This window comes from Sturnira hondurensis, unplaced genomic scaffold (assembly GCF_014824575.4).
Source record: "Sturnira hondurensis isolate 20B ecotype Veracruz unplaced genomic scaffold, ASM1482457v3 Scaffold0008380, whole genome shotgun sequence".
Classification (NCBI taxonomy): Eukaryota; Metazoa; Chordata; class Mammalia; order Chiroptera; family Phyllostomidae; genus Sturnira; species Sturnira hondurensis.
Genome location: NW_028081011.1, coordinates 1,550,569 through 1,578,567, shown reverse-complemented (window position 1 = coordinate 1,578,567; position 27,999 = coordinate 1,550,569). Strand labels below are relative to the sequence as shown.

At 41.3% G+C, this 27,999-nt stretch overlaps 1 protein-coding gene and 2 pseudogenes across 1 annotated transcript; all 3 read right to left on the bottom strand.

Moving 5' to 3' along the window:
• Positions 1–15: 15 nt before the first annotated feature.
• On the bottom strand, positions 16–9,883 carry LOC118992761 (sex comb on midleg-like protein 1). Its single transcript, XM_037054720.1, is given in 4 exon segments — positions 16–152; positions 3,990–4,171; positions 4,614–4,975; positions 9,824–9,883. Coding segments are annotated over 4 exon segments (741 nt in total).
• A 6,613-nt stretch (positions 9,884–16,496) lies between these two features.
• LOC118992775 (mortality factor 4-like protein 2) lies at positions 16,497–17,540 on the bottom strand (annotated as a pseudogene).
• Positions 17,541–21,217: 3,677 nt separating this feature from the next.
• Positions 21,218–21,572, bottom strand: LOC118992774 (nuclear transport factor 2-like; annotated as a pseudogene).
• Positions 21,573–27,999: the final 6,427 nt, after the last annotated feature.

Sequence of the window (27,999 nt, the reverse complement as noted above, 5' to 3'; positions counted from 1 at the left end):
TCGGGGCCTTGCGGGCTACCGCCGCTTAAACTGGCTGGTGGCTGTGGTGGCGGCCAGGCCGCAGTCCGGAGCTGTGCCGTTAGGTGAGCCCTTTCGAGTCCTCAGGCCGCCTAGGCCTCGCGCAGACTCACCTCTGGGATGGTTGCCAGCGGCTTCCGACACAAAGGAGGTGATGAATGTTATGAGCGCAGAGCGATGTGTGCATCGAGTGCATCATAATTAAAAGGCAGTTAGTTCAGCGCATAGTAGGCATACAGCGTTTCTTGCTTAGCATTATTCCCATAGGGGTGTACAACCTTTTGGCATCTCTGGGCCACATGGAAGAAGCGTTGTCGTGGGCCACACATTAAGGACATAGACATTAACGAAAACCAATGAGCAAAAAAACAGATTTTAAGTAAATTTACAATTTTGTGTTGGGCCGCATTTATAGCCATCCTGGGTGGCGGGTTGGACAACCTTGATCCAGCACATTCTTCACCTTCCTCGCTGGTTCCTGCGTTCTTGCTCTCCTTAACCCCACAATGCCCTGGAGGACATCCAGCCCCCTCTTCTCTGCCTGGTTCTCCTTTCTTGGTTTCTACTCCTCATCTCAGTGCCACATCCCTGTTCAGGGTTCTCGGCTCTCTCTTTGTAAAATACTTTATTGCTTTTAGAGAGAGGGGGAGGGAGGGAGGGAAAGAGACAGACAGACGTAGATATGAGAAAGAAACATTCCATCAGTTGCCTTCTTGTACCGAGTATCCAACTGCACCCTGGGTATATGCCCTGATGGGGAATCGAACCTGGGACTTTTTGGTGTAGAGGAGGAGGCTCCAACCAACTGAGCCACGCCAGCCAGGGCTGTTGGCACTTGTAATAAATTGTGGTCTGCTACATCATCTCAATTACAAAGGTTGTTTAGATGGCTCTTAATCGTTCTCCTCTAATAGGACTTATGAGCTCTAGGACAGCATAGGGCAGTGCTATGTGCCTTTTTCCATCCCTCAGACTATCTAAATCTGAAGTCATAACATTGGCTTCCTCTCCCAGTTTCCCATCTCCTGTGTACTCGCTAAATTCAGCAGAGTTACTGAAGCGTGAAACTATCAGATTTGCCTCTTAACCAGTGTCCAACCCCATCATTCTGTGAGATCCTATAAAGCTCTCTCCAATATTCTTGGAGGTTCCAAGGGCAGTAAGGAGGAAGGGCAGGAAGAAGGTTCCTTTGCCTTCACAGGTCCTTCAACTCTGTTTCATTTTTTTTAATTTTTAAAAATTTTATTCTAGAGAGAAACATTGATTTTTTTGTTCCACTTACTTATGTGTTCATGGTTGGTTCCTTTCTAAAACATTTTTTAAGTTTATTTATTTATTTTGAAAGAGAGGGAGAGAAACATTGATGTGAGAGAAACATCTATCTGTTGCCTCTCTTATGCATCTGTCCAGGACTGAACCCACAACCTAGGTAGGCATGTGCCCCAACCAGGAATGGAACCTGCAACCTTTCACTTTGCAGGAGGACACCCAAACAACTGAGCCACCCTGGTCAGGTCTCACTGGTTGATTCTTGTATGTGCCCTGGGAATGGAACCTGTAACTCTTGGCCTGTCTGGGCAGTGTTCTAACCAACTGAGCATCAGGGCTCTGTTCCATTTTGTCATTTAGTTTCTTTTCTACTCCTCAGACTGGATAATTTCAAGTTTGCTGACCATTCCTTTTACTTAACATCTGCTGTTGACCCCTCTAGTGAATTTTTCATTTCAGTTCAGATTCTTTTCAGGCCAGAATTTCTGGTTGGCTCCTTTCTGTAACTCTTTTTATTGGTATTCTGATTTTGTTTGTCCATTGTTTCTGATTTTCTTTAGTTCTTTGTTCAAAGTCCTGAACTCAGTGAATATATTTAAGATAGTTGATTTGAAGTTTTTGTTTAGTAAGTCCAACACCTTGGCTTCCTCAGGGATGGTTCTGTCAAGTTTTTTTTTCCCTGTGAATCGTCCAAACTTTGCTGTTTCTTTGTTCTAGTTGAGAGCTGTACATTCCAAGTGTTATAATGTGGTAACTCTCAAAATGTGATTCTCTTAGTCATCAGGGATTGCTAAATTTTGCTTGATGAGGGCTATATATTACTTTTCCAAGGTATTTTTGCAAAGTGTGTATTCCTTTTTAAATTTTTATAGCTTTTAACTTTATTATATTTTAAAATCAGAGAACTAGAAAACATAGTATTTATGTAAACACCTGAGGACTGTTCAACTTGGCACAGAATTGTCACAATCAAAGAGAAGATAAAAAGTGTAAATTAGAATCTTGTCTTATAACACAAAAGGAATAATATAGATAAAAACACTCTTTAGATCACATAAATATAAAGGACACTTGGTTAATGGCTAATACAATTAGCACCAATTCTCATAACATAAGTTATATTACAACAAATATGATATTGTATAACTGTAATAAATAACAAAAGAATAACATGTTTTGCTTGAAAGTTCTAATTTTTAAAGTGAAGTCCAAAACGACAAATCAGAACTCACATACCTTCCAAAGTGTAATGGAAAAATGGCTCAGAAAGCAAGTTAATTTGAAATGTTGCACAGGAGAGAGAACTTGCCTGTATGGAAACCTTGAAAAGTGAGCTAAGATATATTAGTGATGGCAAATGATGTGCATGTTTTTTACAGAATAAGAATATCTCACTATATGTAGATTTATTTTTTATATTGTTAAAAATATGTTTTATTGATTATGCTGTTAGTTATCCCAATTTTCCCCCTTTGCCCCCATCTGCCCTGTACCCTTCTTCCTTCCAGCAATTCTCCCCTCCTTAGTTCATGTCCATGGGTCGTGCATCATATAGTTAATCTTTACCTTTATTGGAGTGCAAAGTGTGGTTTTAAATTTAAAAAGAAAAGATTTACTTGTGTGTATAGAGTAAAATATAAATATGAAACAGTATCTATATGAGGAATGAACATAGATAATAGAATATATATCTTTTAAAAAGTTGGACCTAAGCATCGTCACAGAGAAATGTTAGCTATAAATGGCTAGCTAAATATCCAAGCTTAGGCAAAATATTTTAGAAGTTTTAAAATAATAGATATTTAATATAAAAGAATATAACCAGGCCCTGGCTGGTGTAGCTCAGTGGACTGAGCGCGGGCCTGCGAACCACACGATCGCAGTTCGATTCCCAGTCAGGGCACGTGCCTGGGTTGCAGGCCAGGTTTCCAGCAGGGGACTCACGAGAGGCAACCATACATTGACATTTCTCTCCTTCTCTCCTTCCCTTCCCCTCTAAAGATAAATAAATAAAATCTTTTAAAAAATAAGTAAATAAAAGAATATAACCAGATTCCATCAAAACCACCCTTGTAGTGTAAGATCTTTTACATTAAACAACCATTCTGTCTATCTCATGATTTATTAAAAAATTGGTAAGAACACTTCATGAAAGCTTACAAATTTGCTTTTTTTTTCTTTAAAAAGGAACAAATTCAGCCTATGGAGAAATAATACAAAAAGGAAAATAATTTATATGGTTATTCCTTTTCAGGAAACTGGTAGAACAAGAATAGAACAGTAACAGACACAATATTTGAGAAAGATTATATCTACAGCTGTATCTTTACGTTCTAAGGAAAACGTCTCATGGGTTTTATTAGAGAACTTGTCAATCCCTGATACTTTTCTCTTTGGGATTTAGCTGTTTTGATTCTACATATAAACCTTAACCAGAAAGTGTTTTTCTGTTTCCTATATGAAGTGTATTTGTAAACTGACCAATGACAACAGTAAAAAACAAACTGCCAGTTTGAATGTACTGTAGAACATGTGAAATGGTTTCTAAAGAAGTAGACTGGACTTAGATCCAAATTTGCAATTCTGGATCTAACATATCTTTAGAGGAACTTTCTACAACATAAAAATGTCTAAGGGCAGTGAAATGATTTTAAAACAAGATGGCATTGGTCTCCCCAGAATAAAGTTCAATGTAAATCTACATAAATGTTTTAAGAACATCAGCATATTTCCTTTAAGCTTTTTGATGTAGTGGCACAACTTCAGCGCTGTCCCCAGCTTACACCCCATATACGTCATGTCACTCTTGAGTAGTGACATGTGGTCACTCTTGAGTAGTAGCAGAGCTTCCCCATTAATGTCATTTTTGGTGAAGAGGTCCACAAGGGATTTGAGTGAGGGTCAATTCCTCTGTGGACCAAGTTGAAAGGTCATCAGAGAAGTTTTGTTTTAGTATATCCCAGTCAGTTCCTACCGATGAACTTGCAGTGAAACCGGCTGGGATGCAGAGAGATGAGGCAGTATGGCCGAGGCTCTTATTTTTCAGCAAAGTTGAGTAAGCCATCATCTCAGGGTTGTGTGCCCCACTGGATCTGCCTGGGCCCAGCATGGCTGCAGGTACTTATGGGGAATCTCGGGCAGCTGAGAAGATACTACTGGTGCTGCAAGCCCCTGGGCTGGCAAAGCAGGGCATGGAACAGGAGCCTGGCGTTGGATCATCAGTGTGTTATGTGACCCACAGGACTGTGTGAAGATGAAGAAATCATCAAATTCTGACTGAGGTGTGGCTCCTGCTCCTGGTAGAGTGACTCCTGATCTCTTCTTACAAACTCTCTGACTGGTAAGATGTTCTCACAAGGTTGCTTTTGGAATCATTTTCTGGCCTTTCTACTGGTATAGTTGGGCCGTCACTTTCAGGGTAAGAGAGTGAAAAGGGAGGAGGGCCCTTCTTCATTTTCTGTAACTCGATCTTTCCAGAAAGAAGGTAATTTTATGCATATCCAAGTGGGTGATTTTGCCACATTGATTTCACGTGAAAATAGTGAATTTTTGAAACCTTTCCATTAATGATATTGTACTTTTTATCCAGGTTTTGAATAGAATCGTGGATGATATGGCGATGACTCAGGACACCCAGAATTGTTTTTTGTTTCTCTTCATCATAGGATGTGTCAGACAGAATACTTTTCTGTGCATCGATTTCACTGGAGCAGCTAGACCTCCTTGCACAGCAGGAGCAATTCCACTTCCTCTGAGTTGGGCCTAATTATTTTTAAACTCACTGGAGGGCTTGTTTGTGAACTGCCTGGTCACCTAGGACTGCTAAACCTTCTACTCCTTTTCTGACAGATTTTTCCACACTGGTCCCCTGAGGATTGCGGGAACTGGCTAGCGGTGGTCTGTCTCCCCTAGGGACGACAGCAAAGAAGTGTATCCTTTGTTTTTGTGAAGTCACTGTTTCTCTGGGGAAGCTGATGGTGGCTGCTGAGAGGGTTCAAATGCAAGGCAAGCATTTCTGCTGGTCCTCAGGGATCCATAAGACTGACCAAAATGCGTAAGCCCTGATTTTTGGAGGACAGCGTCCCCACTACCAGCAATAGCATCAGCAGCTTCTCCAGGAAGGCAAGCTGCTATCCACACAGCTGCAACCTGTCTAAGAAACGGGGGGTGTTGGCTGGCTTGCACGTGCTCCTTGCTTGTGAAAGAGCAGCGACTTCTCCCTTCATTCTTGTTAGGACTCCTTTAGTTGTTAAAAGTTTCTGGTCATGTTCCAGAGTTCCAAAATAGTTGATATCAGTCACTGTCCCTTGCTTTGATGATGGGACCAACTCCTAGAGTTTTCTGCTTTGCCGTTTTGTGTGACAACTCTCTTAAGTCATGTTTTTAGAAACATNTCTAAGAAACAGGGGGTGTTGGCTGGCTTGCACGTGCTGCTTGCTTGTGAAAGAGCAGCGACTTCTCCCTTCATTCTTGTTAGGACTCCTTTAGTTGTTAAAAGTTTCTGGTCATGTTCCAGAGTTCCAAAATAGTTGATATCAGTCACTGTCCCTTGCTTTGATGATGGGACCAACTCCTAGAGTTTTCTGCTTTGCCGTTTTGTGTGACAACTCTCTTAAGTCATGTTTTTAGAAACATATAATCTCACAATGTCTGCATTTTAATTGGCCTGTATAGACCAATTAATGGTTGCTGTAGAGATTATATTATACATACTTTACCAGTTCAAGTAGAATATAGAAACTTTACCCCCTTTAGGTCTTTTTTCCTTCCTTTATGATACTGTTGTCTTCCTCTTTCTTTTTTTTTAATCCTCACCTGAAGACGTGCTTATTCATTTTAGAGAGAGGGGAAGGGAAAGGGGGAAGAAGAAAAAGAACTATCAATTGGTTGACTCTCGTACCCACCATGACCCAGGACTGAACCTGCAACCTAAGCATGTGCCCTGACTGGGAATTGAACCTGCAGCCTTTCAGTTTATGGGATGACACTCCAACCAACTGAGCCACATTGCCCAGGATGATACCGTTGTCTTTTTTTTTTTTTAGATTTTTATTGATTGACTTTTAGAGAGAGGGGAAGGGATGGAGAAAGAGAGAAAGAAACATCAGTGTGAGAGATACATTGATTGGTTGCCTCTCTCACGCCCCCAACTAGGGACCCAGCCCTCTACCCAGGCTTGTGCCCTGACAGGGAATCAAACCAGCAACCTGACTGGTGCTCAATCCATTGAGCCACACCAGCCAGGGCTGTTGTCTTAAATAATAACTGTATATATTGAGAACCATGTGAGACAGTGTTATAATTATACTTTCATCCATCAAACATGGCTTTAAAAATTCAAGAGATTATATTCAACCCAATATTTACCCCCAAAATGTCAAGTTTCTGTTATTTCCTTTCCATTTCAAGAACTTTTATTAAAGATTTTTTCATTTATTTGTAGAGGAGAAAGAGAGGGAGAGAAACATCAAAGTGTGGTTGCCTTTCCCATGCCCCCCACTGGGGACCTGGCCCACAACCCAAACATATACCCTCATGGGGAATCGAGCCAGCAACCCTTTGGGTCGCAGGCAGGCGCTCACTTAGCCACAGTGGCCACAGGGCTTAAAGAACTTTTTTTTTCTTTAGAACAGCTCTGATAGTGGCAAATCACTCCATTTTCCAACATTTCTTTTTCCTTAGGTATATTTTATTGATTATGCTATTACAGTTGTCTCATTTTTTTTCTGCTCTTTATCCCCCTCCACCCTGTACCCCTTCCTCCAGCATCCCCCTCTCTTAGTTCATGTCCATGGGTCATACATACAAGTTCTTTGGCTTCTCCATTTCCTATACTGATCTTAACCTCCCCCTGTCTATTTTGTATCTACCAGTTATACTTATTCCCTGTACCTTTTCTCTCATCCCCCCCCCCTGCTGATAACCCTCCATGTTACCTGTTTCTGTGATTCTGTTCATGTTCTAGTTGTTTGCTTCATTTGTTTTAGTTTTTGTTTTTTAGGTTCAGTTGTTGATAGTTGTGAGTTTGTTGTCATTTTACTGTTCATAGTTTTGATCTTCTTTTTCTTAGATAAGTTCTTTTAACATTTAATATAATAAGGGCTTGATGATGATGAACTCCTTGAACTTGACCTTGTCTGGGAAGCACTTTATCTGCCCTTCCATTCTAAATGAAAGCTTTGCTGGATAGAGTCATCTTGGATGGAGGTCCTTGCCTTTCGTGACTTTTAATACTTCTTTCCAGCCGCTTCTTGCCTGCAAGGTTTATTGTGAGAAATCAGCTGATAGTCTTATGGGAACTCCTTTGTAGATAACTGTCTTCTTTCCTCTTGCTGCTTTTAAGATTCTCTCCTTATCTTTAACCTTGGGTAATGTAATTATGATGTGCCTTGGTGTGTTCCTCCTTGGGTCCAACTTCTTTGGGACTCTCCGAGCTTCCTAGACTTGTATGTCTATTTCCTTTGCCAGATTGGGAAAGTTCTCCTTCATTAATTTTTCCAAGAAGTTTTCCATTTCTTATCCTTCCTTTTCTCCTTCTGGTACCCCTATGATTCAAGTGTTGGAGCATTTAAAGTTGTCCCTGAGACTCCTAAACTCCTCCTCATTTTTTTCAACTCTTGTTTCTTCATTCTGTTCTAGATGAGTGTTTATTTCTTCCTTTTGCTTCAATCTTTGATTTGAGTCCCGGTTTCCTTCCCTTCACTGTTGATTCCCTGTATATATTTTTTTATTTCACTTTGTATAGCCTTCATGTTGTCCCTTATTTTGTATCTGTACTCAATCAATTCTGTGAGCATCCTGATTACCAGTGTTTTGAACTCTGCATCTGATAGGTTGGCTATCTCCTCGTCACTTAGTTCTTTTTCAGGAGTTTTGATCTGTTCTTTCATTTGGGCCATATATTTTTGTCTCAGCACACCTGTTACATGGTAATCACACCTGTTACATGGTAAGCAGCAGAGCCCCTTAACACTTGTTACATTTACCAGGGTGGAGCAACCTACTTCGCTGCATTGTGGCACTGTATGTGGTAGGGGGTGGTCAGAGAGGGAACAGTGCTGCTTGCTTGGCTCTTGTCCTTTTTTCAGTCACTTTCCCACTACCCACAAGTTATTTGGGCCCATCTGGTGCTGATACCTGGGTTGGTGGGTTTGTATACATTGTAGGACCCCGTGGGTTCCTCCAACAGACTCTCCTGTGAGACTGGGAGTTTCTCCCACCTCCACAACCCCCATAGATTTTTACAGCCAGAGGTTTTGAGGCTTTATTTTCCTGTGCTGAAGCCCAGGTTGCATAGTCTGTCTCACTTCCCAGTTGTTCCTCTGGGTTTATCCTCATGCAAATGTGTAATCGCCCGGCACACCAGCTGCCACCTTGCTGTGCATCCTCTCTGCCCCCACTGCCCATGTCCACCCTTCCTACAGGTCTGGACGAATGTTTCTTCTGTAACTCCTTGGTTATTGGACTTCCATACAGTTTGATGTTCTGGCAGTTCTGGTTGGTTTCGTTTTTCATTTGTTGTCCTTTTGGTTGTTCAAGGAAGCAAAGCGTATCTACCTATGCCTCCAACTTGGCTGGAAGTCCCATTTCCTTCATTTCATATCTTTACTTCACCTTCTTTCCTGAAAGGTATTTTTCACTGGATATAGAATTATGGGTTGTCAGTTCTTTCAGCACTTTAAAAATGCTTTGCTACTTCTTTCTCCATGATTTTTTCCTTTTAAAAAACTTCAACACAATATTTAAAAGCAATACAGCTATCTAGAGCAACAACCAACAGAAAGGGGAGGAATGGGAAAGACCCATGCACCACACCCCAGCTTTCCCAGGGAGTGGAGGCTGGGGGCAGATCAAGGAGGGGCTTGGTTGGTGGGGGAGGAAAGAAAGGCCACCTACCAAGATGAACAGGCAGATCAAATCATTTGTATAGGAAACATCTGGCTGAACTGAAGATCGAGGGGAGATGGGAAGCTTTCTTTTTTTTCCCCCCAAAACGTCCTAGGCTGGGGAGTTTAGGGGGTGCTGAAGGCCAGATGTGTGTTGAGACAGGGAAGAGACGAGGAGGGAAAGGTGCCCCTTCATTGGAACCTGTTATAAGGGCTGAAAGTGTCTCTGGTGCAGCTTTTGGACTCTGAGGTTCTTCAGTGAGATGGGGCTGGAATGGGTTGGTTCAGGGGCCAGACTGGGCACTCAGCCTAGAAAGCCATCATGGTCATCATTCTCAAAGTAGCCTTGCTGGAACACCTTTGTAACCGAGCAAACAGGCCTGTGCATGTGGCGCCTTGGTGCACGACCCAACAATTAGTGTTGGGAGAAATAAGTTTTTATTTACAGGTGTAAAAAACTGGGGGGCTGAGAGCACTTCTGCTCAGAGCCCGGTTCTCCCATGAGACCCAGCACTTCCCTTGCTCTCTACCAGGCTGAAAGCCACATCCAAGCCCAACCAGTTGCCCATCTCCTTATCTGTTCTTAAGCTGGCTGTGCAGGCAGATCGCTATCCTCTTGCAGCCGCTCTCCCCTTCAGGATCTGGGGTACATTGTCTTTAGCCTCCATGTAATAGTCTAGGAAAGCATGTGCCATGTTGCATCGGATCATGGTGAAGTCCAGGAAAGGCACAAGTCCCAAGAGAGTGGCCTTTCCATATGTACCAAGTCCCTAGAGTCCAGATAAAGTCCCAAGCCTGCAAGGCAACAGGTTAGCATCTTGCAAGGCAGAGTCCTTAGTGACTTCAGAGTCAGCTGGAGTGGGCACAGTTAGTGCAGCAGCATGCCTCCTACTGTCCTGCACCAGGCTGCATGGCAGAATCTTGACTACAAACTGCGTAGCTGCTACATGGCTGAATTCCCTTCCAGCTTGTGGCTCCTTCCTCATAGCTACTCCTCCTCCTCCTTCCCTTCCCTCACTCTGCCTGTATGGCTCTGCCCATGGCAGACGAACTCTTCTACAAATAGCTTAGGTGCTACATCATGGCCCTCCTACCTCAGGGCTGTTAACTCTTCTTTTAAATCCTGACCAAGAGCTTCCTATGTGACCTCCCATGTAGCTCCTCCCACATTGAGCTACATTTGCCGGTTTCCCCGGCACACATCTTCTACTTTCTCTTGGCTGCCTGCCATCTCTAGTTAGGGCAAGCATGACTCAGTGATGCAGGGGCCTCCACCTCACTGGCTATGTCACAAATCAGGATACATTCTGAAAGTCCTGTACACCTTTTGTCCCAGGGTGGTAACATAGCTATTAGCTTGCCATTAGCTTGCCATAGATATGCAAAGTATCTTAAGCCTGTCATCTGTTCTCCCTTCTCCCAACCCCCAACCATGGGCTTCAGGGAACCTCTCATTCTGCACCATGTTTCACCTTGATGTGGTGCTTATAGGTTTTCAGCACTGGGCCAATGCAGATGGACAGGCAGGTTAGCACATCTGTTGTATAAGCAGGAGAGACTTGCTGTTGATTTTCTTTTCTTAGAAAGCTGTTGCCTGCTCAGGAAAGCCAGCTTCTGTGAAATATTCTACCACATCCATTCCTGTCCACTCTACAGGGTTACCTGGCTTCTCTTTGCATACAGAAGGGCAGCCAAAGGGAGTCCCACTGGCCCCAGGCAGGGCTGGTGTTCCTGGGAGCAAAGTCATAGGGGATCGGGAGTCTGGCCCAATGGCAACAGAGAATGATTCCCCTTATTGATGAGGAGAACAACTCACAGGTGCCGTTGCCTGGTGCTGCCTCCCACCCTTTATCTTGGCCCTAATGGAGTCCACAGGGTGTCCACTCCTTCTCCTCTCTCATTGACAATCAGAGGGCCCTGCTCACCATTAAGCTGGTTGAGCTGGGCACCTGCAGGATGATCACCCTAAGGCACCTTGGAGCCTTCAGACATGTTGTCTTCATCATCCTCATCATCACCACCTTCCTCTTCCTTCTTAAGAAGTTGCTCTTTTTTTTTTAATATATTTTATTGATTATACCATTACAGTTGTTCTATTCCCCCCCTTCAATCCCCTCCACCCACACCCTCCCTCCCCCACCATTCTCCCCCCCTTAGTTTATAACCACGTGTCTCAAGGTCTTTGGATTCTATATTTCCCCCACTATTCTCGCCCTCCCCCCTATCTATTTTCTGCCTACCATCTATGCTATTTTCTGTGCCTTCTCCCCTCTTCTCCCCCTCCCACCCTCCTGTTTCTAACCCTCCATGTGTTCTTCATTTCTATGGTTCTGCTCCTGATCTAGCTGTCTTCTTGGTTTGCTTTTGTTTTAGGTGTGGTTGTTAATAACTGTGTGTTTGCTGTCCTTTCACTGTTCATCTTTTTCATCTTCTTTTTCTTAGATAAGTCCCTTTAGCATTTCATATAATAAGGGCTTGGTGATGATGAACTCCTTGAACTTGACCTTATCTGAGAAGCACTTTATCTGTCCTTCCATTCTAAATGAAAGTTTTGCTGGATAAAGCAATCTTGGCTGTAGGTCTTTGGATTTCATGACTTGGAATACTTCTTTCCAGCCCCTTCTTGCCTGTAAGGTCTCTTTTGAGAAATCCGCTGACAGTCTGATGGGTACTCCTTTGTAGGTGACTGTCCCCTTATCCCTTGCTGCTTCTAGGATTCTCTCCTTCATTTTGGTCTTGGCTAATGTAATTATGATGTGCCTTGGTGTGTTCCTTCTTGGGTCCAACTTCTTTGGCACTCTCTGAGCTTCCTGGATTTCCTGGAAGTCTATTTCCTTTGCCAGACTGGGGAAGTTCTCCTTTATTATTTGTTCAAATACGTTTTCCACTCGTGGCTGTTTCTTTCCCCCTTCTGGTACCCCTATAATCCGGATGTTGGAACGTTTAAAGATGTCCTGGAGGTTCCTAAGCCTCTCCTCATTTTTTTGAATTCTCATTTCTTCATTCCTTTCTGGTGGGATGTTTTGTTCTTCCTTCTGGTCCATTCCATTGATTTGAGTCCCAGTTTCCTTTCCATCACTATTGGTTTCCTGTGCATCTCCCTTCATTTCAATTAGTTTAGCCTTCATATGTTCCTCTAATTTGTGACTATAATCTACCAGTTCTGTGAGCATCCTGATAAATAGTGTCCTGAATTGTGCTTCTGAGAGGCTGGCAATTTCTTGGTCGCTGAGAGTTATTGGCTCTTGGACTTTGAGTTCTTGTGCCATCTTTCGGGTTGTTCTTGCCTGTTCCATAGCAGGATCAGAGCCCTAAAATGTTCACTAGAACGGGGCAACTAAATCGCTGGTTTGTGTCGTTGTATGTGGGGGCGGAGTCAAAGAGCAACAATGGCTCTCACCGGTATTGCAGGGAAACTAAGTCGCTGGGTTGTGACGCTGTATGTGGGTGCGGGGTCAAAGAGGGACTCTGGCGTCCTGTCTGCCACCTGCCGCCCTGGCTCTCACCGGTATTGCAGGGCAACTAAGTCGCTGGGTTGTGACGCTGTATGTGGGGGCGGGGTCAAAGAGGGACTATGGCATCCTGTCCGCCGCCTGCCGCCTCGGCCCTCACAGGTGCCGCAGTTGCTGCCGTCAGTCACCGGGCCCACGCGTTTCGTCCCACTGCACGAGAGTGTGCCACTGCTGTCAGCCCTCGCCCCCTGGGGCCTGCGTGGTCTGTCTCACTGTGCGCGAATATGCGCCCGCGGTCTGCCCCGCACCCCAACTGGTTCTCGTCTGCCTACGCGCCTGGGTCGGGGGCCCTGTCCTGCCCGACCCTGCTCGCTGCTGGCTCCGCCCCTCTTACCGTCCCCGTTGAACGGTTAGATGTAGTCGGACTTCCGTATAATTCAATTTTCTGTCGTTTGGTTGTGTCTTTGTTTCTCCAAACCTTTGTTGTATTCAAACTTGGTTGTGGGAGAAGGCACAGTGTTTCCACCTATGCCTCCATCTTGGCGGAAGTCAAGAAGTTGCTCTTCTCATGACAAAGCTATAGTCATTCGAATTGTTATTCCCCTGTAGGTAATGCTTTGTTCCTATCCAGCTGCTTTCAAGATTTTTTCTTTCTCTTTAATTTTCAGACATTTGATTACAATGTGTCTGGGTGCTGATTTATTTAGGTTTCTCCTTTTAGGGTTTGCCCAGATTCTTGAATTGTAGGTTTATGTCTTTTGTCAAATTTGGGAAGTTTACGGCCATTATTTGTTCCAATATTTTTTTGTGCACTGCCCTGTTTTTACTCTCCTTCTGGGATTCCAGTAACTTAAGTGTTAGATATTTTGTATTGTCCCATAGGCACGTGTTCATTTTTTTCTTTGTTTTTTTTGTTCAGACTGAATAATTTCTACTGATACATCTTCAGGTTCAGTGATCCTTTCATCTGTTAATTCTCCATTCTGCTTTCAGGCCCATTCAGTGAGTTTTTTACTTGTAATTTTTAGTTTTGAAATTTCCAGGCAGGTCTTTACATTTTCTTTGCCTTTGATGAGACTTTCTGTTTTTCACTGTGTTCCAAAAGTGTTCATAATTACTTAGGACATTTTTATGATAGCTTCTCTAAAATCTTTGTTCAATAATTCCCACATATTTGTCACCTCAGTGTTGGTATCTGTTGTATTTTCTAAGTTGTTCATGTTTTTTAATATCAGGGCTAATTTTTTTACCCTGTACATTTTGAATATTATGAAATTCTAGTTATTTTGTAAATCTTCTATTTCAGCAAGCAATCAATATGTTGGCATATAGAATGCACATTCTGGTCCAATTTTGTGGGCTCTGGTTCGAAGATCGATTTAGTTTTCAAAGCCTTTGCAAAGCTATTCTGAACTGCTCCACTGTGTGCTACCTAGAGGCCAATTTGATGCCTTAGAGTATTCCACGTTGTAGTTCCGTTCTCAAAACTTTTGCTCTGTTGATACCAGTTGATTTCATACATGGGTGGCTTGGGAGTCAGTATCCCATTTTCTACCTCCTCGCTCTATTTGAGAGGGGACGGGGTACCACCTTTTAATTGTTCAATTAGTGCAAGTTGTAAATAGTCGATAGAACTCCTCCTCATGATACCTTCAGTGCCCGGCAAGGAGGAAAGAAGTGCCATCTTTGCTTCGTTGGTATAAGAAAGGAATGGTCAACAAGGCTTTGTCCCACAGTCTCTGCAGTACCTGGTGGGGAAGGGGAAGGGTCTGGGGTTTTTTGTGGTGCTTGACAAGAGTAGGTAGCTATTGTCAAAAGGGTAACCCCCTGAAGAACTACACTCTTCCTGGTCGCTTGGCTGGAGAAAACAGGCTTTTTTTTTCCCTGAAAGTGCAATTATTAGCATTTTCTGGTTACATATTGCTCTAACATCCAAGCCAGGCTATATAGGAGGCAAAACAAATAGACCACCCAAGAGAACTCGCCACTGAGTCATCCCTCAAGTCCCTAGCCAGTTTGCTGCCTCCTTCTCCACTTTCAGAATGTTTTTTGATAGTTATTCATATATTTTGATCTTGAGTTTTTATTGTAATTAGCAAGACAAATATGATAGAATGTGCGTACTCCATCTTCAGTGGAACAGGAAACAACATAAGACATTTTAAACTGTTTTCTTGATAAGCTGTAGAGTGTTACTTCTCACTTGCTCCTGTGTATAATGAAGAATCCTACCAATTTTGTATATGGACTGTCTCATGGTCCCATACTGCAACAGGCAGTGAAAACCTAATCTCAGGCCACAGCCCAAATCATTTTCCCAAAGGACTCTACTCTTCAGGTCTCTGCCTCTGCACTGTGGCTCAGATCCACATCTTCCTCATTTCATCTACTCATTTGGGCCTTCTCCCCCAGGTGACCAGCTACAGCCTCTTCACCCCTTCCTGAACTTGTAGTAGGACTAGTAGGAGGATTAAATAGTTAATACATGTTGAATGCTTACAACATACAACTGCTGTAGAAAAAGCAGTCATTACATGGTGTCAGTGATGGTTATACCCTTCCATTTTAGCCTAGCCTAAGCTTAAAGTAAAAGATAATCCAAAATATCTATGATCTTCACCAAAGTAAGGAAGTCATATTCATGTTAGCTTCAGTTTGAAGGTGGAATTTTCACTGATGCAATAGTCTGCAAACAATTGTTGAGTGCTCAACATGTTGAACATCCAAAGATAAACAAGTAAGACACAATCATTGTCTTCAAAGAACCCAGAGACTAGAGCAGGGAGCACATATGTGATGAGTACAATAAAGTAAATAAGTGCAATGAAAATAGTCTGTACAAAGTAGAGTAGGGATGCCAAGGTGGCCATATATTTGGGCTTGAGGAAGCGTTGACAATTTGGTGACACCTAGGCTGAATCTTAGAAGATAAATAGGTTTTCCCCAGGTGAGTAAAACCATTTCATGCAGAAGCAGGATGAACAAAAATTTCAGAAGTGTATGTCAGTGTATGTCAGTGCGCAGGTAGTTTAGTGTCCACATAATCTGTCATATATCTGTGGCTGGGTTGAAATTGTATCGTTAGGGAATCACAGGAGCCACACTCTAACCTAATTTACAAGGTCCTTCATGGTCTAGTCTCTGCTTGACTCTCCAATTTTATCTCTCGTCATCTGCATACAGATATTTACAATTATCTGATATGTTCAGATAATTGATACACAGTACCCATTGATACACAGTACCTAGTGATACACAGTACCCATTTTAAAGACAGAGTTCTTCCATCTGACTCTTTTTTCTTTGAAATTTAGAAACATTGTATTTAAGATCCAAAATACAGTTCCTAAAATATTGACTTCTCCATAAAACCGTGGCTACACAATAATGCATTGCTTCTGTCATGACAGAACGTGCATTAGACTCAAACACAAAAACCATGAGACAGCCCAGCTTCCTTCAACAATATGAGCGAGGATGGAAGGCCTAAGGAACAACACAGATGGACGTGCAGAGGATGCTTCAGGCACCATTAGAAAAAGAGTGCAAACATATGGGCTTTCAAGTATATAAAGTTGAACCTTTGGCACTTAGAGCATTTTATCACATAGCATTAATACATAATCAGAAAATTGTGTAGTGTCAAAGGGATAGAATGTTTTTTCTTTGTCTAATTACTGCTTACACTGGTAGCAACTTTCAATGAGAAAAGGAGCTTGAACTACTTTTATTTTCTGTTTAAAACAAAACTGAAATATAAGCCCAGTTAAACATTAATAATTTTTAAAGAGCATCAGTTACGCAAGAAAAAGACTAGGAACAAAAAGAGTGTTTACAGATACAAACATAGTAGTGCGTGGTCAGTAGACCCTCACAGGGCTTTGTGGTGGTGCTCAGCCAAAGCCACTTTGGAATCACTGGCAGTAAATAGAGATGCACCAATCTTTGCCAGATATGCAGATAGCCCAACAGTACGGCAAGGCTCTTCTGATCAGGGGGTGTGTGTGCCAACACTGCTCCGACTCTTACAAATAATCTCAGTAGGTGTAGCACTCCGTAAACCTGGGACACTGGCGCATCTGGGTGAACCAAGAGGATTTCAGTGGGCAGTGCATATTTTTTAAAGATTTTATTATATTTTTTAGAGAGAGGGGAAGGGAGAGAAACATGATGTGCAAGTTGCCTCTCTCATGCCCCCAACTGGGGACCTGGCTAGCAACCCAGGCATGTGCCCTGATTGGGAACTGAACCAGTGACCTTTCGGTTTGCAGACTGGTGCTCAACCCACTGTGCCATGCCAGCCAGGGATATTGTTGACATTTTCTTGGAATTCCTTGCAGCTTGATAGTCTTCTAGGATGGCATCTACATTTTTCTTAGCAGGGAGTTGAAATAGCCACTTCTGCCTGGTTATCAAGTCCTAGTCCTCAACAAGCCATGGTTTTAATTCTTTAGAAATCTTCCTGTTAGCTTCCATTCTATTCTTAAATGCCTCCTCACTTTCAACAGTGGGGTCAGCTTGTATCCTTCTCTTCCAAGAGGGCTGAGGGGTTTCGCTGGTGCTGCCACCATCTCTGTTTCCAGGAGTCTTCTGTTCTTGTCTCCCTCACGGATCCTGAAGGGGGCTTCTCTGCAGAGCCACCCCTCCATCTGCCTGGAGGGCTGGATCCAGATTCTTGTGCTGTGGACCAGCTGTCTTTGTTCCAAGGGGCCCCTCTCATCTTACTTCTCTGCATATTGCTTCTAGTTGGGGTTTTTTGAAGTTGTATTCTTTGGCAGATTATTGTTCATGAGTTTGAGAACCCTGCTTTCTGGAACTCATTCAACCCTGTTTTTATTTCAACCAATAACCCTCTTTCTTCTTGCTCCCCAAGAACTAGTGTTTTCCCAGATGGAATCTTATAGATCTTTTGGAATGGTCTCCAAAGATGAGGTGGGGGAAACAACCCAAGATTCTGTAATCAGGATCAGATCTTCTGATCCTTATTATGCAGCAAACTTAGCTTCTTTGATAATGGCCTCCTTGTCCTGGTCTTCAAGCATAGTGCCCTTTAGGCAACTGCACTCAGTTAATCTCCCATTGTCTCAAGAGTCAGCTCTCAAGACAAGACTAGCTTGAGACAGATTCAATCCCAAGTATAAAATGAGAAAAAAAAACTCACTCAGTCACTGATCTGAATCGAGGACAAGGGGAAAGAGTACAGGGTAGCAGATGCCTAAGTGACAGCAACGTGAGCTCCTTACTGTAGACTTGCTGGGTCTCCCCATCTCCACTGTGTCGTTGATGTGCCTTGTGCCAGCTCTTTTATCCGCAGCTGCCTCAGGCATGTTAGAGGCATAGATACTTTCTTTAGACTTCCATTACTTTATCTGGATAAGAATTGGGCAGTTTCAACTTTTATCCTCCATACTGGGACCCCTGGGGTAGTCGGATGGTAAATAATCATATAGGGTTTCCCTCACTTTCATTAATTTGGGGGTGGTCATTACCTGCTGCTGTCCTGTCTAGCCCCTCTCCTCATAAGACACCACTTACTGGAGACTGTAAGGTGTGACCCAGACACAGAAGGTGTGACCCAGGGCACTTGGTGTCTTCCCTTTGTTCTCCTCTCGCAGCAGTTTCCCTTACCCTTTATACTCTCTTCACAGTGAAACACTAGCCCTTCTCTGGAGTCATCATTTACATATGTTAGTTCCTCTACCTGAAACTCCCCGAGGCCTCTCCTAGCTGCCAGTTATCCCCCTTGGCTGAAAATAAGGCTTCCTCACAGAGGCCTTTGCTGTTACTCACCCCCACCACCCTATGCTGTCATGACAGCTGGTGGCAGATTGTATTTTCTGAAATGGCCATAGTGTAACGTCTCCCATCCCACATGCTCTTCTTACCATGTACTTTTAGTGCTGCTTCTACCAAGTGGTGGGGGCTGGTGGTATGTGTCTCCTCGAACCTATGCAGATCTTTGTGGCTGCCTGACAAAATAAAGGAGGACAGGAGTGATGCTATAGGGCTGCTGAGGCTGGATCATCAAAATGCTGTGTACTCCCACCCTTCTTGCTGGGAATGCTTGCTCTTAGAATTAAGCTGCTATACTCCAAGGAAGCCCAAACTAAGCCATTTGGAAAGACAACATGGACGAGAAGTGTATACATGTTCCATTCCACAATTCAGCAGAAGTCCCAGATGACAGCCAGCATCAGCCACTAGCTATGAGCAAAGATGCCTCTAGATGATTCTAGCCTCCTACCATCAGTCAGTCATGGCCTTCTAATCTTCCTGACACAGAAAGAAGCCAGTCCGCTGAAATCACAGAATCCCTGTGGATAATGTTTTCTGCCACTACACTTGGTTTCTTATGCTATTAGTAACCGAAAGTCTTTACTACTACAGTGCTTTTAGCACATTTCTGTTTTTTAATGTCTGACTTCCCTTTGCTTCTTGAGGGCTGGCACTGTCTGTAGTGTTCATTGCTGTATCCTGTGTGGTACAAAGTAGGTAGTGGGTGCACTAATAAATAGAAGGTATGTGTTTCTTTTCTTTTAATGTGGTAGATACCAAACTCGGTATCTGTGTGCAAGCAAGTACACAAGCATTTCTGCTTTCAGGGTGGCTTCTGGCCTAGACTTCTGTGCTCCCCAGGTTCACCCCTGCCTCCCCAGGTACCTCCTCTCTCTTCTCACCCTGACTGACCTGTTAGTCAGAGACGCACCTGCTTGTGCCTCCCACATGGTTTACTTACAGCAGGTGGCGCCTGCCATGTTTCACTCTAACTTTGCAGGGAAAGGGGTAGAAAAGGTGAAAAAAGAGGCGGCTAGCAGTTCCGAACCCAAATTTGACCCATGTTATGATTTTGTTAACAATAATCTTGGATGAAAGAAGGTGAAAGGGACTAGCCAAAGAACGTATATGCATAACCCATAAACATACACAACGCGTGGTGATGACCAGAGGGAAGGGAGGGCAGGATCTGGGAAGATGGGGGAAGGGGAGAAATGGGGACATCTGTAATAGTGTCAACAATAAAAACAAAGAAGAACAGTTTTGAGAGAATAAATACAAACTTTAGGTGGTTTGGTGTTTTGTCCTTCGTGATAGTTCTTTCCTGGTAATCTTAGACTGTTGGGTCTAAGAGCTGTTAACTGCACCTTTTTGGGCAAGCTTCAGGCTGCCCTCTAGTGGATAGTAGCCCAATACCTGCTACATCACACCCTGAGGCAACGTGAATCCTGGGCCAAAGAATGTTGAGTGTTAAGCCTGGCTTTGTCTTCTTGACTGTATTTAATCAGTGCCTACAACGTTACCTGGCACTTAGTAGGAGCTCAATGAATACTCATTGAACAAAAAAACAACATGCACTGTTTATGAGTACTTAGCACATTTCTTGAAAGCCTACTATGTTTAAGACATTAAGCCACACGCTATAGGTGATATAAATCAAGGCCAGGTAGAAAATCTTTTAGGCTTAGAGGTCATACGGCCTCTATCACAACTACTGACTCTGCTTTGTGGTAGGAAAGCAGCCCCAGACAATACATGACCTAATGTGTGTGTGTTCCAACAAAACTTCATGCACAGAAACACTCAGCCCACTCGAAGGTCGTAGCTTGCTGACCCCATTCCTTTAAAAAAAATTATATTATAAAGTATTTCAAACTTCAGAAATGTACAGAGAATTCTACAATGAATACCCCGTGTATATGTCACCCAGTTTTGTCTTAAATACTTTACTTTTTAGATTTTATTTATTTATTTTTAGAGAGGTGTAAGGGAGGGAGAAAGAGAGGGAGAGAAACATTAACGTGGGGGTGACTCTCACACACCCCCTACTGGGGGCCTGGCCTACAACCTAAGGCATATGCCCTGACTGGGAATCGAACCAGCGACTGTGCGGTTCACAAGCTGGCACTCAATCTACTGAATCACACCAGCCAGGGCTCCATCACCTAGTTTTACCAAATGTTTGTATTTTGCTGCATTTCAGATCTTTAAAAATAACAATACATTATAGATAAAATTCCTTTTGTGTGCCCCACCTGAATGCCATTTCCCCTCTTTCTCTTCCTCTTCTGAGAGAAACACAATATTGAAGTTGATGTTTTCCCCTGCACACATTTATACTCAATGTATATGTATGTATCCATTTTAGGTATATTACTGTACAGTACAGTATTCTTTAACCTTGCATGTATTATTATACTACTTTTTGTCCTCAACATTAGTTTTGTTATTAAGAAAACTTTTGTGGTTTTATTGTATCATGAAGTATTGAAACATCTGAACAAATCATGTGGGCTGCAAGGCAGTCTCTTTCTCCTTTACTTTGGGTTACTAGAGTAACTTGTCAATAGATTAAAAAATAGTAAGAAAAGACAACCTTTCACATTAAGCTTTCCCAAAGCATGCACTAGTACAACACAAACTCCTCCTGTGAGCTGTAACTTGTGTAGCATCCAAACAAGCACGGTAGGTCGGAAGCAGCAGCACACTGCGCCTGCTCCCACCACAGCCCTGCTTGTTTGTGTATCTGGAGGAGAGTGAATAGTATGGGGAAGAGGAAGGAGGAGGAGACAGCATGAGTGCCTGGCTGGTGGGAGGTCAGCCAAAGTTGTACAGGGCAAGCCTGAACATGCCATTGGTGCAAACCAAGGCATCATTGATGTTCTGTGATAGCAACATGTGGTGGAACCCCGCGACGGGTCTTCATCAGCCTTACACCAGCTCACAGCTGTGCTGATGGTCTTGTGCCGTGATGCTGTGCTGGATTTTCTGGAACAGAAGGCTAGACAACCTCCATAATGGCAGCTTTCCCCTGGAATTTCTGACCTTCCCGTGTAAGGCATGACTCATTGGTGTAAATTGCATCTAGTTTGGTTCTATCATTATCAGATAACTGGTAGCAATGTTGAATGAAGCTGGATCCAGCCTGCTCCCTGATTGGCTTGTCTCCCATTCTGGAGTATCACCCAGCCTTGTTGAGACCTGAGGGGCCGGCATGATGATGGCGGTGGCGGCAGCAGCAGCAACCCAGTGTGATCTGCCTCCACTCAACACTGTTTTTTTTGACATTTATATGTACTGCTATGTGTACGACATTGAATTTTGTAATGGTACTTTGTATACTAAGAAATCTGCCTATCCTAATGTTGCAAAAATCATATCCTTCTATTTCCTTCTAGAAGTTTTATAGTTTTACCTTTTATCTAGTCCTCTGACCCATTTTTGAAATAAATTTTTATATGTGGTGTGAGGTAGGGGTTGAGATTCATTTTGTTCCATATGGGTACCTAGTATGGGCATTTTATAATATGCCCATAAATTCTTTCACACCCCTCTCTTCAAAAGATAGGGACTGATTCCTCTCCTCTTAGGTTTGGGCTGTATTTGATGACTTGATTTTAATGAATAGAATGTGAAGAAATAATGATGTTATGACCCAAGGTTAAGGCATAAAAGGCCTGTGGCTCCCTTTGCTTTCTCTTTCTTGGATCACATGCTCTTTGGGAAGCCAGCTGCCACGTGGTGAGGACACACTTAAGCAGACATAGGGAGAAATCCACGTGGTGAGGAACTGAGGCCTCTTCCAAATAACTGCGAGCGAACTATCTTGGACGCAGACCCTGAAGCTTTACTTGAGCCTTCATCAGTGACTGGAGCCCTCACTGATGTCTCACTCTCACCTCATGAAACTCCTCAGCCAGCACCACCCATCTAAGCTACTCTGAAATTCCTCACAGAAACTGTAATATAAGAAACTTGTGTTGACTAAGTTGTGGAGTAATTTGTTACGCAGTAACATAACTAATCCATCCAGTGTGGCAGCATCTTCTCCATTACATTACAATGCTGCCAATACAGAACATCAGTTCACCACATGCATGTCTTTTTCTGAACTCTATTCTATTCGACTGAGCTGTTTGTTTGTGTTTATCCCAACAACATACTGTCTTGATTACAGTAACTTTTACTGACATCTTAAAACCTAGTAATGTAAGTTCTCCAATTTTGGTATTATCATTTCTTTTGTCAAAATTGATTTGGCTATTCTGGATAGCCATATAAATTTTAAACCAGCTTGTTAATTTCTACCAAAAACAACCTGGGACTTTTCATTAGAACTGCACCAAATTGATATAGATCAATATGAGCATAATGGCTACCTTAACAATATTGAAGTTTCTGATCCATGAATATATATCCATCTATTTATGTAGATCTTTAATTTCTCTCAAAAATGTTTTGTAGATTTAGTGTAATGTTTTAATGTAGAAGTCTTGCACATATTTTGCTAAATTTAAGTATTTCATGTTTTATGTTAATGTTACTATATTTTTAAATATAAAATTTCAGTTGTTTGTTGCTAGCATAAAGAAGTGTGATTGACTTTGTATATTGGCCATGTTTTTTCCTATAATCTTGCTAAAGTCACTCATTAGTTCAGAAGAGTTGTTTTTTATAGATTGCTTGAGATTTTCTGTAAACCCAATTGTGTCATCTGCAAATAAAGTACATTTTTACATCTTCTTTTACAATTTATGTGTCAATTCATTCTGTTTCTTGTCTTATTGCCCTGGTAATGTTGACTGGACCTGATGAGAGTGGGCATCCCTACCCTGTCCCAGTCTTCCCTCATCAAGGGTGATGTTAGCTGTGGGCTTCTAACTTGTCCTTTATGTGGTTAAAGAAGTTCCTTTCTTATCCTAGCTTGCTGGGAGAGTTTTAATTTAATCATAAATGGGTACTGAATTTTGTTGAATGTTTTTTACTTTACCAAACCTGTAAATTGAGTTGTTTAGATCATTAACTTTTGATGTTATTATTAACATTTTAGGTTTGCTTTTATCACCTTGCTATTTGTTTTATATTTATTTTTTCTTCTTTCCCTTTTTTCTGCATTCTTTTGAATTAATCAGTACTTTTTGTTATTCCATTACCTCCTTTGTTGACTAACAGTAATTTTTCATTTTTTTAAATTAATTTATTTATCTTTTAGAGGGGAAGGAGAGAGGGAGAGAAACATCAATGTATGGTTGCCTTTCGTGCATCCCCTGCTGGGAGTTGGCCTGCAGGGAACCAGCCTGCAACCCAGGCATGTGCCCTGACTGGGAATCGAACCACGATCCTCTGGTTCACAGGCCCTCGCTCAATCCACTGAGCTACGCCAGCTAGGGCCTAATTTTTCATTTTGTCATCTTAGTGATTACTTTAAAGTTTATAGTATACATCTTTAACTCATCAGCATCTTCAGGTAATAGTAGGCACATCATGAGGAGCATAAGAAGTTTATAGTACAGGGTAGGGGGAAAGGAGGCTTATAGTTGTAAGTATATGAAACAGCATTTACTCGTATATTATTATTTATTTTTTATTGTATTATTTTTTATACAAATAGCAGTAAATCTACTTTTGCCCTACCCTGTATACTTTTCATTTCCTGCTCCTTCTGTTATTGTTATGTATTTTGCTTTTACACATGATATAAGCCCCACAATACATTATTATTTTCCTCTAGCCTTACTGAGATATTATTGTTACATAATATGTAAGTTTAAGATTTACAACATGATTTGATACATGCACATATTATGAAATTACTACCACAATAAGGTTAGTTAACACCTCTATTTACTCACATAATTACCATTTGTGTCTGTGTATGGTGATAACATTTAAGATTTATTCTCAACTTTCAAGTATATAATTCAGTATTGTTAATTATGGTCACATTATGTACATTTGGTCCCCAAACTTACTCCTCTGAAAGCTGGAAGTTTATACTCTTTAAACAACATCTTTCCATGTCCCCAGCCCCAGCAACCGCCACTCTCTGTTTCTATGAGTTTGGCTTTTTTAGATTCCACATTTAAGTGAGAACATACAGTATTTGTCTTTCTCTGTTGGACTTATTTCACTTGGCGTAATTCCCTCAGGGTCCGCCCATGTTGTCACAAAAGGCAGGACTTTTTTTCCTGACTGAATATTTTGTTGTGTATACATACCATGTTTTCTTTATCCAGTCATCTGTTGGTAGACACTGAGGTTTCCACGTCTTGGTTATTGTGAATAACGCTGTAGTAAACATGGAGATGTAGCTATCTCTTCAGATAGTGATTTCATCTCCCTCAGACACACACCCAGAAGTGAGATTGCTGGGTATACGGTAAATCTATTTTTAATTTTTTGAGGAAACTCCAGACAATTTTCTATAGCAGTTGCAACATTTTACAATCCCATTGTTGGTGCACAAAGATTCCAATTTCCCCACCTTCTCACACATTTATTTCCTGTTTTTTTTAATAGTAGTCATTCTAATGGATGTGAGATGATATTGTGGTTTCAATTTGCATTTCTCTAATAATTACTGATGGTGAGTATCTTTTTATGTTTGTCAGAGAACTGTCCAGTCAAGTCTTTTGTCTTTTTTTTTAATTGGCATATTTTTAATTGGCAGTCTTTTCAAGTTCTTGCTTGCCATTTTGGGGGAGTGAAATTGTGTGGATCCTATGATAATTCTATGTTTAACTTTTGAGGGATTGCTGAACTGCTTTCCACAGCACTATATGACGCTTCCAATTTCTCCATACCCTCACCAACACTTTCTTTTTTTAAGAAGTTACAGTCATCCTAGTGGGTGTGAAATGGTACCTTGTGGCTTTGATTTGCATTTCCTTAGTAATGATATTGAGCATCTTTTCATGTGCTTATTGGCCTTTTGTATGTCTTTAGAGAAATGTCTTCAGTCCATAGCCCATTTTTAATTGGACCATTTCTCTTTTTTTGTTGTTGTAAAGATTTGCTGTATATTCTGGATATTAAACATTTATCATATACAATCTGCAAATATTTTCTCCTAGTCAGTGGATTGTCTTTGCACTTTCTTGATAATGTTCTTTGATGCACAAATGTCTTTAACTTTGTTGAAGCCAGGTTTTTTATTTTGTTGTTAATGCTTTTAGCATGAAATCCCAGGTCATGAAGATTTACCCATGTTTTCTTCTAGAAGTTTTATGATCTTAGCTCTTTTTTTTTTTAAAGATTTTATTTATTTATGTATCTTTAGAGGGGAAGGAGAGAGGGAGAGAAACATCAATGTATGGTTGCCTTTCGTGCGTTCCCTGCTGGGAGTTAGCCTGCAAGGAACCAGCCTGCAACCCAGGCATGTGCCCTGACTGGGAATCGAACCGCAATCGTCTATGATCTTAGCTCTTATATTTAGGTTATAGATCCACTTTGAGTCAGTTTTTGAACATGGTGTGAAGTAGGGTTCCACTTCATTCTTTTTTCATGTGGAAATACAGTTGTCCCAGCACCATTTGTTGAAGAAACTCTTCTTTTTCTATTGAAGGGACTTGGCACCTTTGTGGAAAATCAATTGGCCATAGACATATGGGCATAATTATATCTGGACTTTAAGTTTGTTTTCACTGATGTATATATCTACCCTTATGCCAAAAACCACACTGTTTTGATTACTGTAGCTTTGCTTAACTTTTGAAATTAGGAAGCATAAGTTCTCCAACCTTGTTCTTTTTCAATATTGTTCTGACTATTTGGGGCCTGAATTGCCCCTCACAATTCTATGTGGATTTGAGGATTGACTTCCCCAGTCCTGCAAAAAAAGGCTGTTGAAATTCTAATAGGTAATCCATTGAATCTGTAGATTACTTTGGGTAGTATTGCCACCTTAGCAATATTGTCTTCCAGTGAACATGGTATGTCTTTCCATTTGTTTAGGTCTTCCTTAATTTCTTTCAGCAATGTTTGGCTATTTTCAGTGTACAAATCTTTCACCTCCTTAGTTAAATTTATGCCTGGGTATTTTATCTTAGATTCTATTGTAAAGGGAATTGCTTTCATAATTTCCTTTCTAGATTATTGCTGGTATGTACAAACATGACTAATTTTTGTGAGTTGATCTTATACCCTACAGTCCTGTTGACTTTATTATCTCCAGTGACTTTCTTGTGAATTGTTTGGGTTTTTTTAAATATATAGGATCATGTCATCTACAGATAGAGATAGTGTTACTCCTTCCTTTGGAATTTGGATGCCTTTTCTTTTTCTTGTCTAACATCTTTGGCTGGAACTTCTAGTGCAGTGTTGAATAGCGGTAGTTAGAGCATGCATCTTTGTCTTGTTCTTGATCATATAGGTACAGCTTTCAGTCTTTCACCAGTGAGTGTGCTGAGCTATAGAATTTTTATAAATAACTCTCATTGTGTTGAGGAATTTTCTATTTCTAGTTTTGTGAGAGCTTTAATCATGAAAGGATATTGGATTTTATCAAATGCCTCTTTTTTTTGCATCAGTTGAATGATTGTCAACTGAAAGTCAATATAATACTTAATTGTATTACTGTGAAGTATTACATTGACTTGTATATGCTGAAAGTCATATAAAGGTCCAGCCTTGCATTCCTAGGATAAATCCCCCTTGATCATGATGTATAATCCTTTTTATGTGCTGCTGGATTTGGTTTACTAGTATGCTGTTGAGGATTTCTGCATCTGTTGAGGATTTCTGCATTTCACAAGGGATAGTAGTTTATAATTTTCTTGTGATATCTTTATCTGGTTTTGGTATCTGTGAAGCCACTGGTTCTTTATTTGTTGGGAGGTTTTTGATCATTGATTCAGTCCTTTTTTTAAAACTTGTTATAGGTTTATTGAGATTTCAATTTCATCTTTAGTCAATTTAGGTCATTTACATATTGTAAGAAATTTGTCCATTCCATCTAGGTTATCTAATTTTTTGGTGTACAATTGTTCATAGTATTCTCTTATAATGCTTTTTATTTCTGTAAGGTTAGTAGTGATATCTCCATTTGCATTTCTGATTTTAGTTATTTACCTTTTTTTTTTTGTCAGTCTCCATAGGTTTATCAATTTAAAAAATACAGGGTCCAGCAGAAGTAAGGCCTATTTGAGTGTGGTTGGTTGGGTAATAATAAGGGTATAATAATTTATAATTTTAATTTGAATATTTCACCTAAAATGTCATATGGTGTGCTTGAGTGTGATATTGTTATATTACAGAATTATCTGCTTATGATTTTGTAATAAAAAAGGGGCGTTATTTGTGCCAGACCCTGTATTTTTAAAGAACTAACATTTTGGTTTTTATCGATCCACTATTATTTTCTATTCTGTATACTGTTTATCTCTACCCAAATCATTATTTCCTTTCTTCTACTAGCTTTGTGTATAGTTTGTTCTTTTTTCCCCAGCTCCCCATGGTAAAAAGTTAGGTTATTGCTTTGAGAGCTTTTCTCATTTTATTCTTAAATGTTTTATTAATTTATTGTTAGAGAGAGGAGAAGGCACAGAGAAAGAGAGGGAAACATTTTTCAGTTGCCTCTGTGCCCAGACCAAGAACCAAAC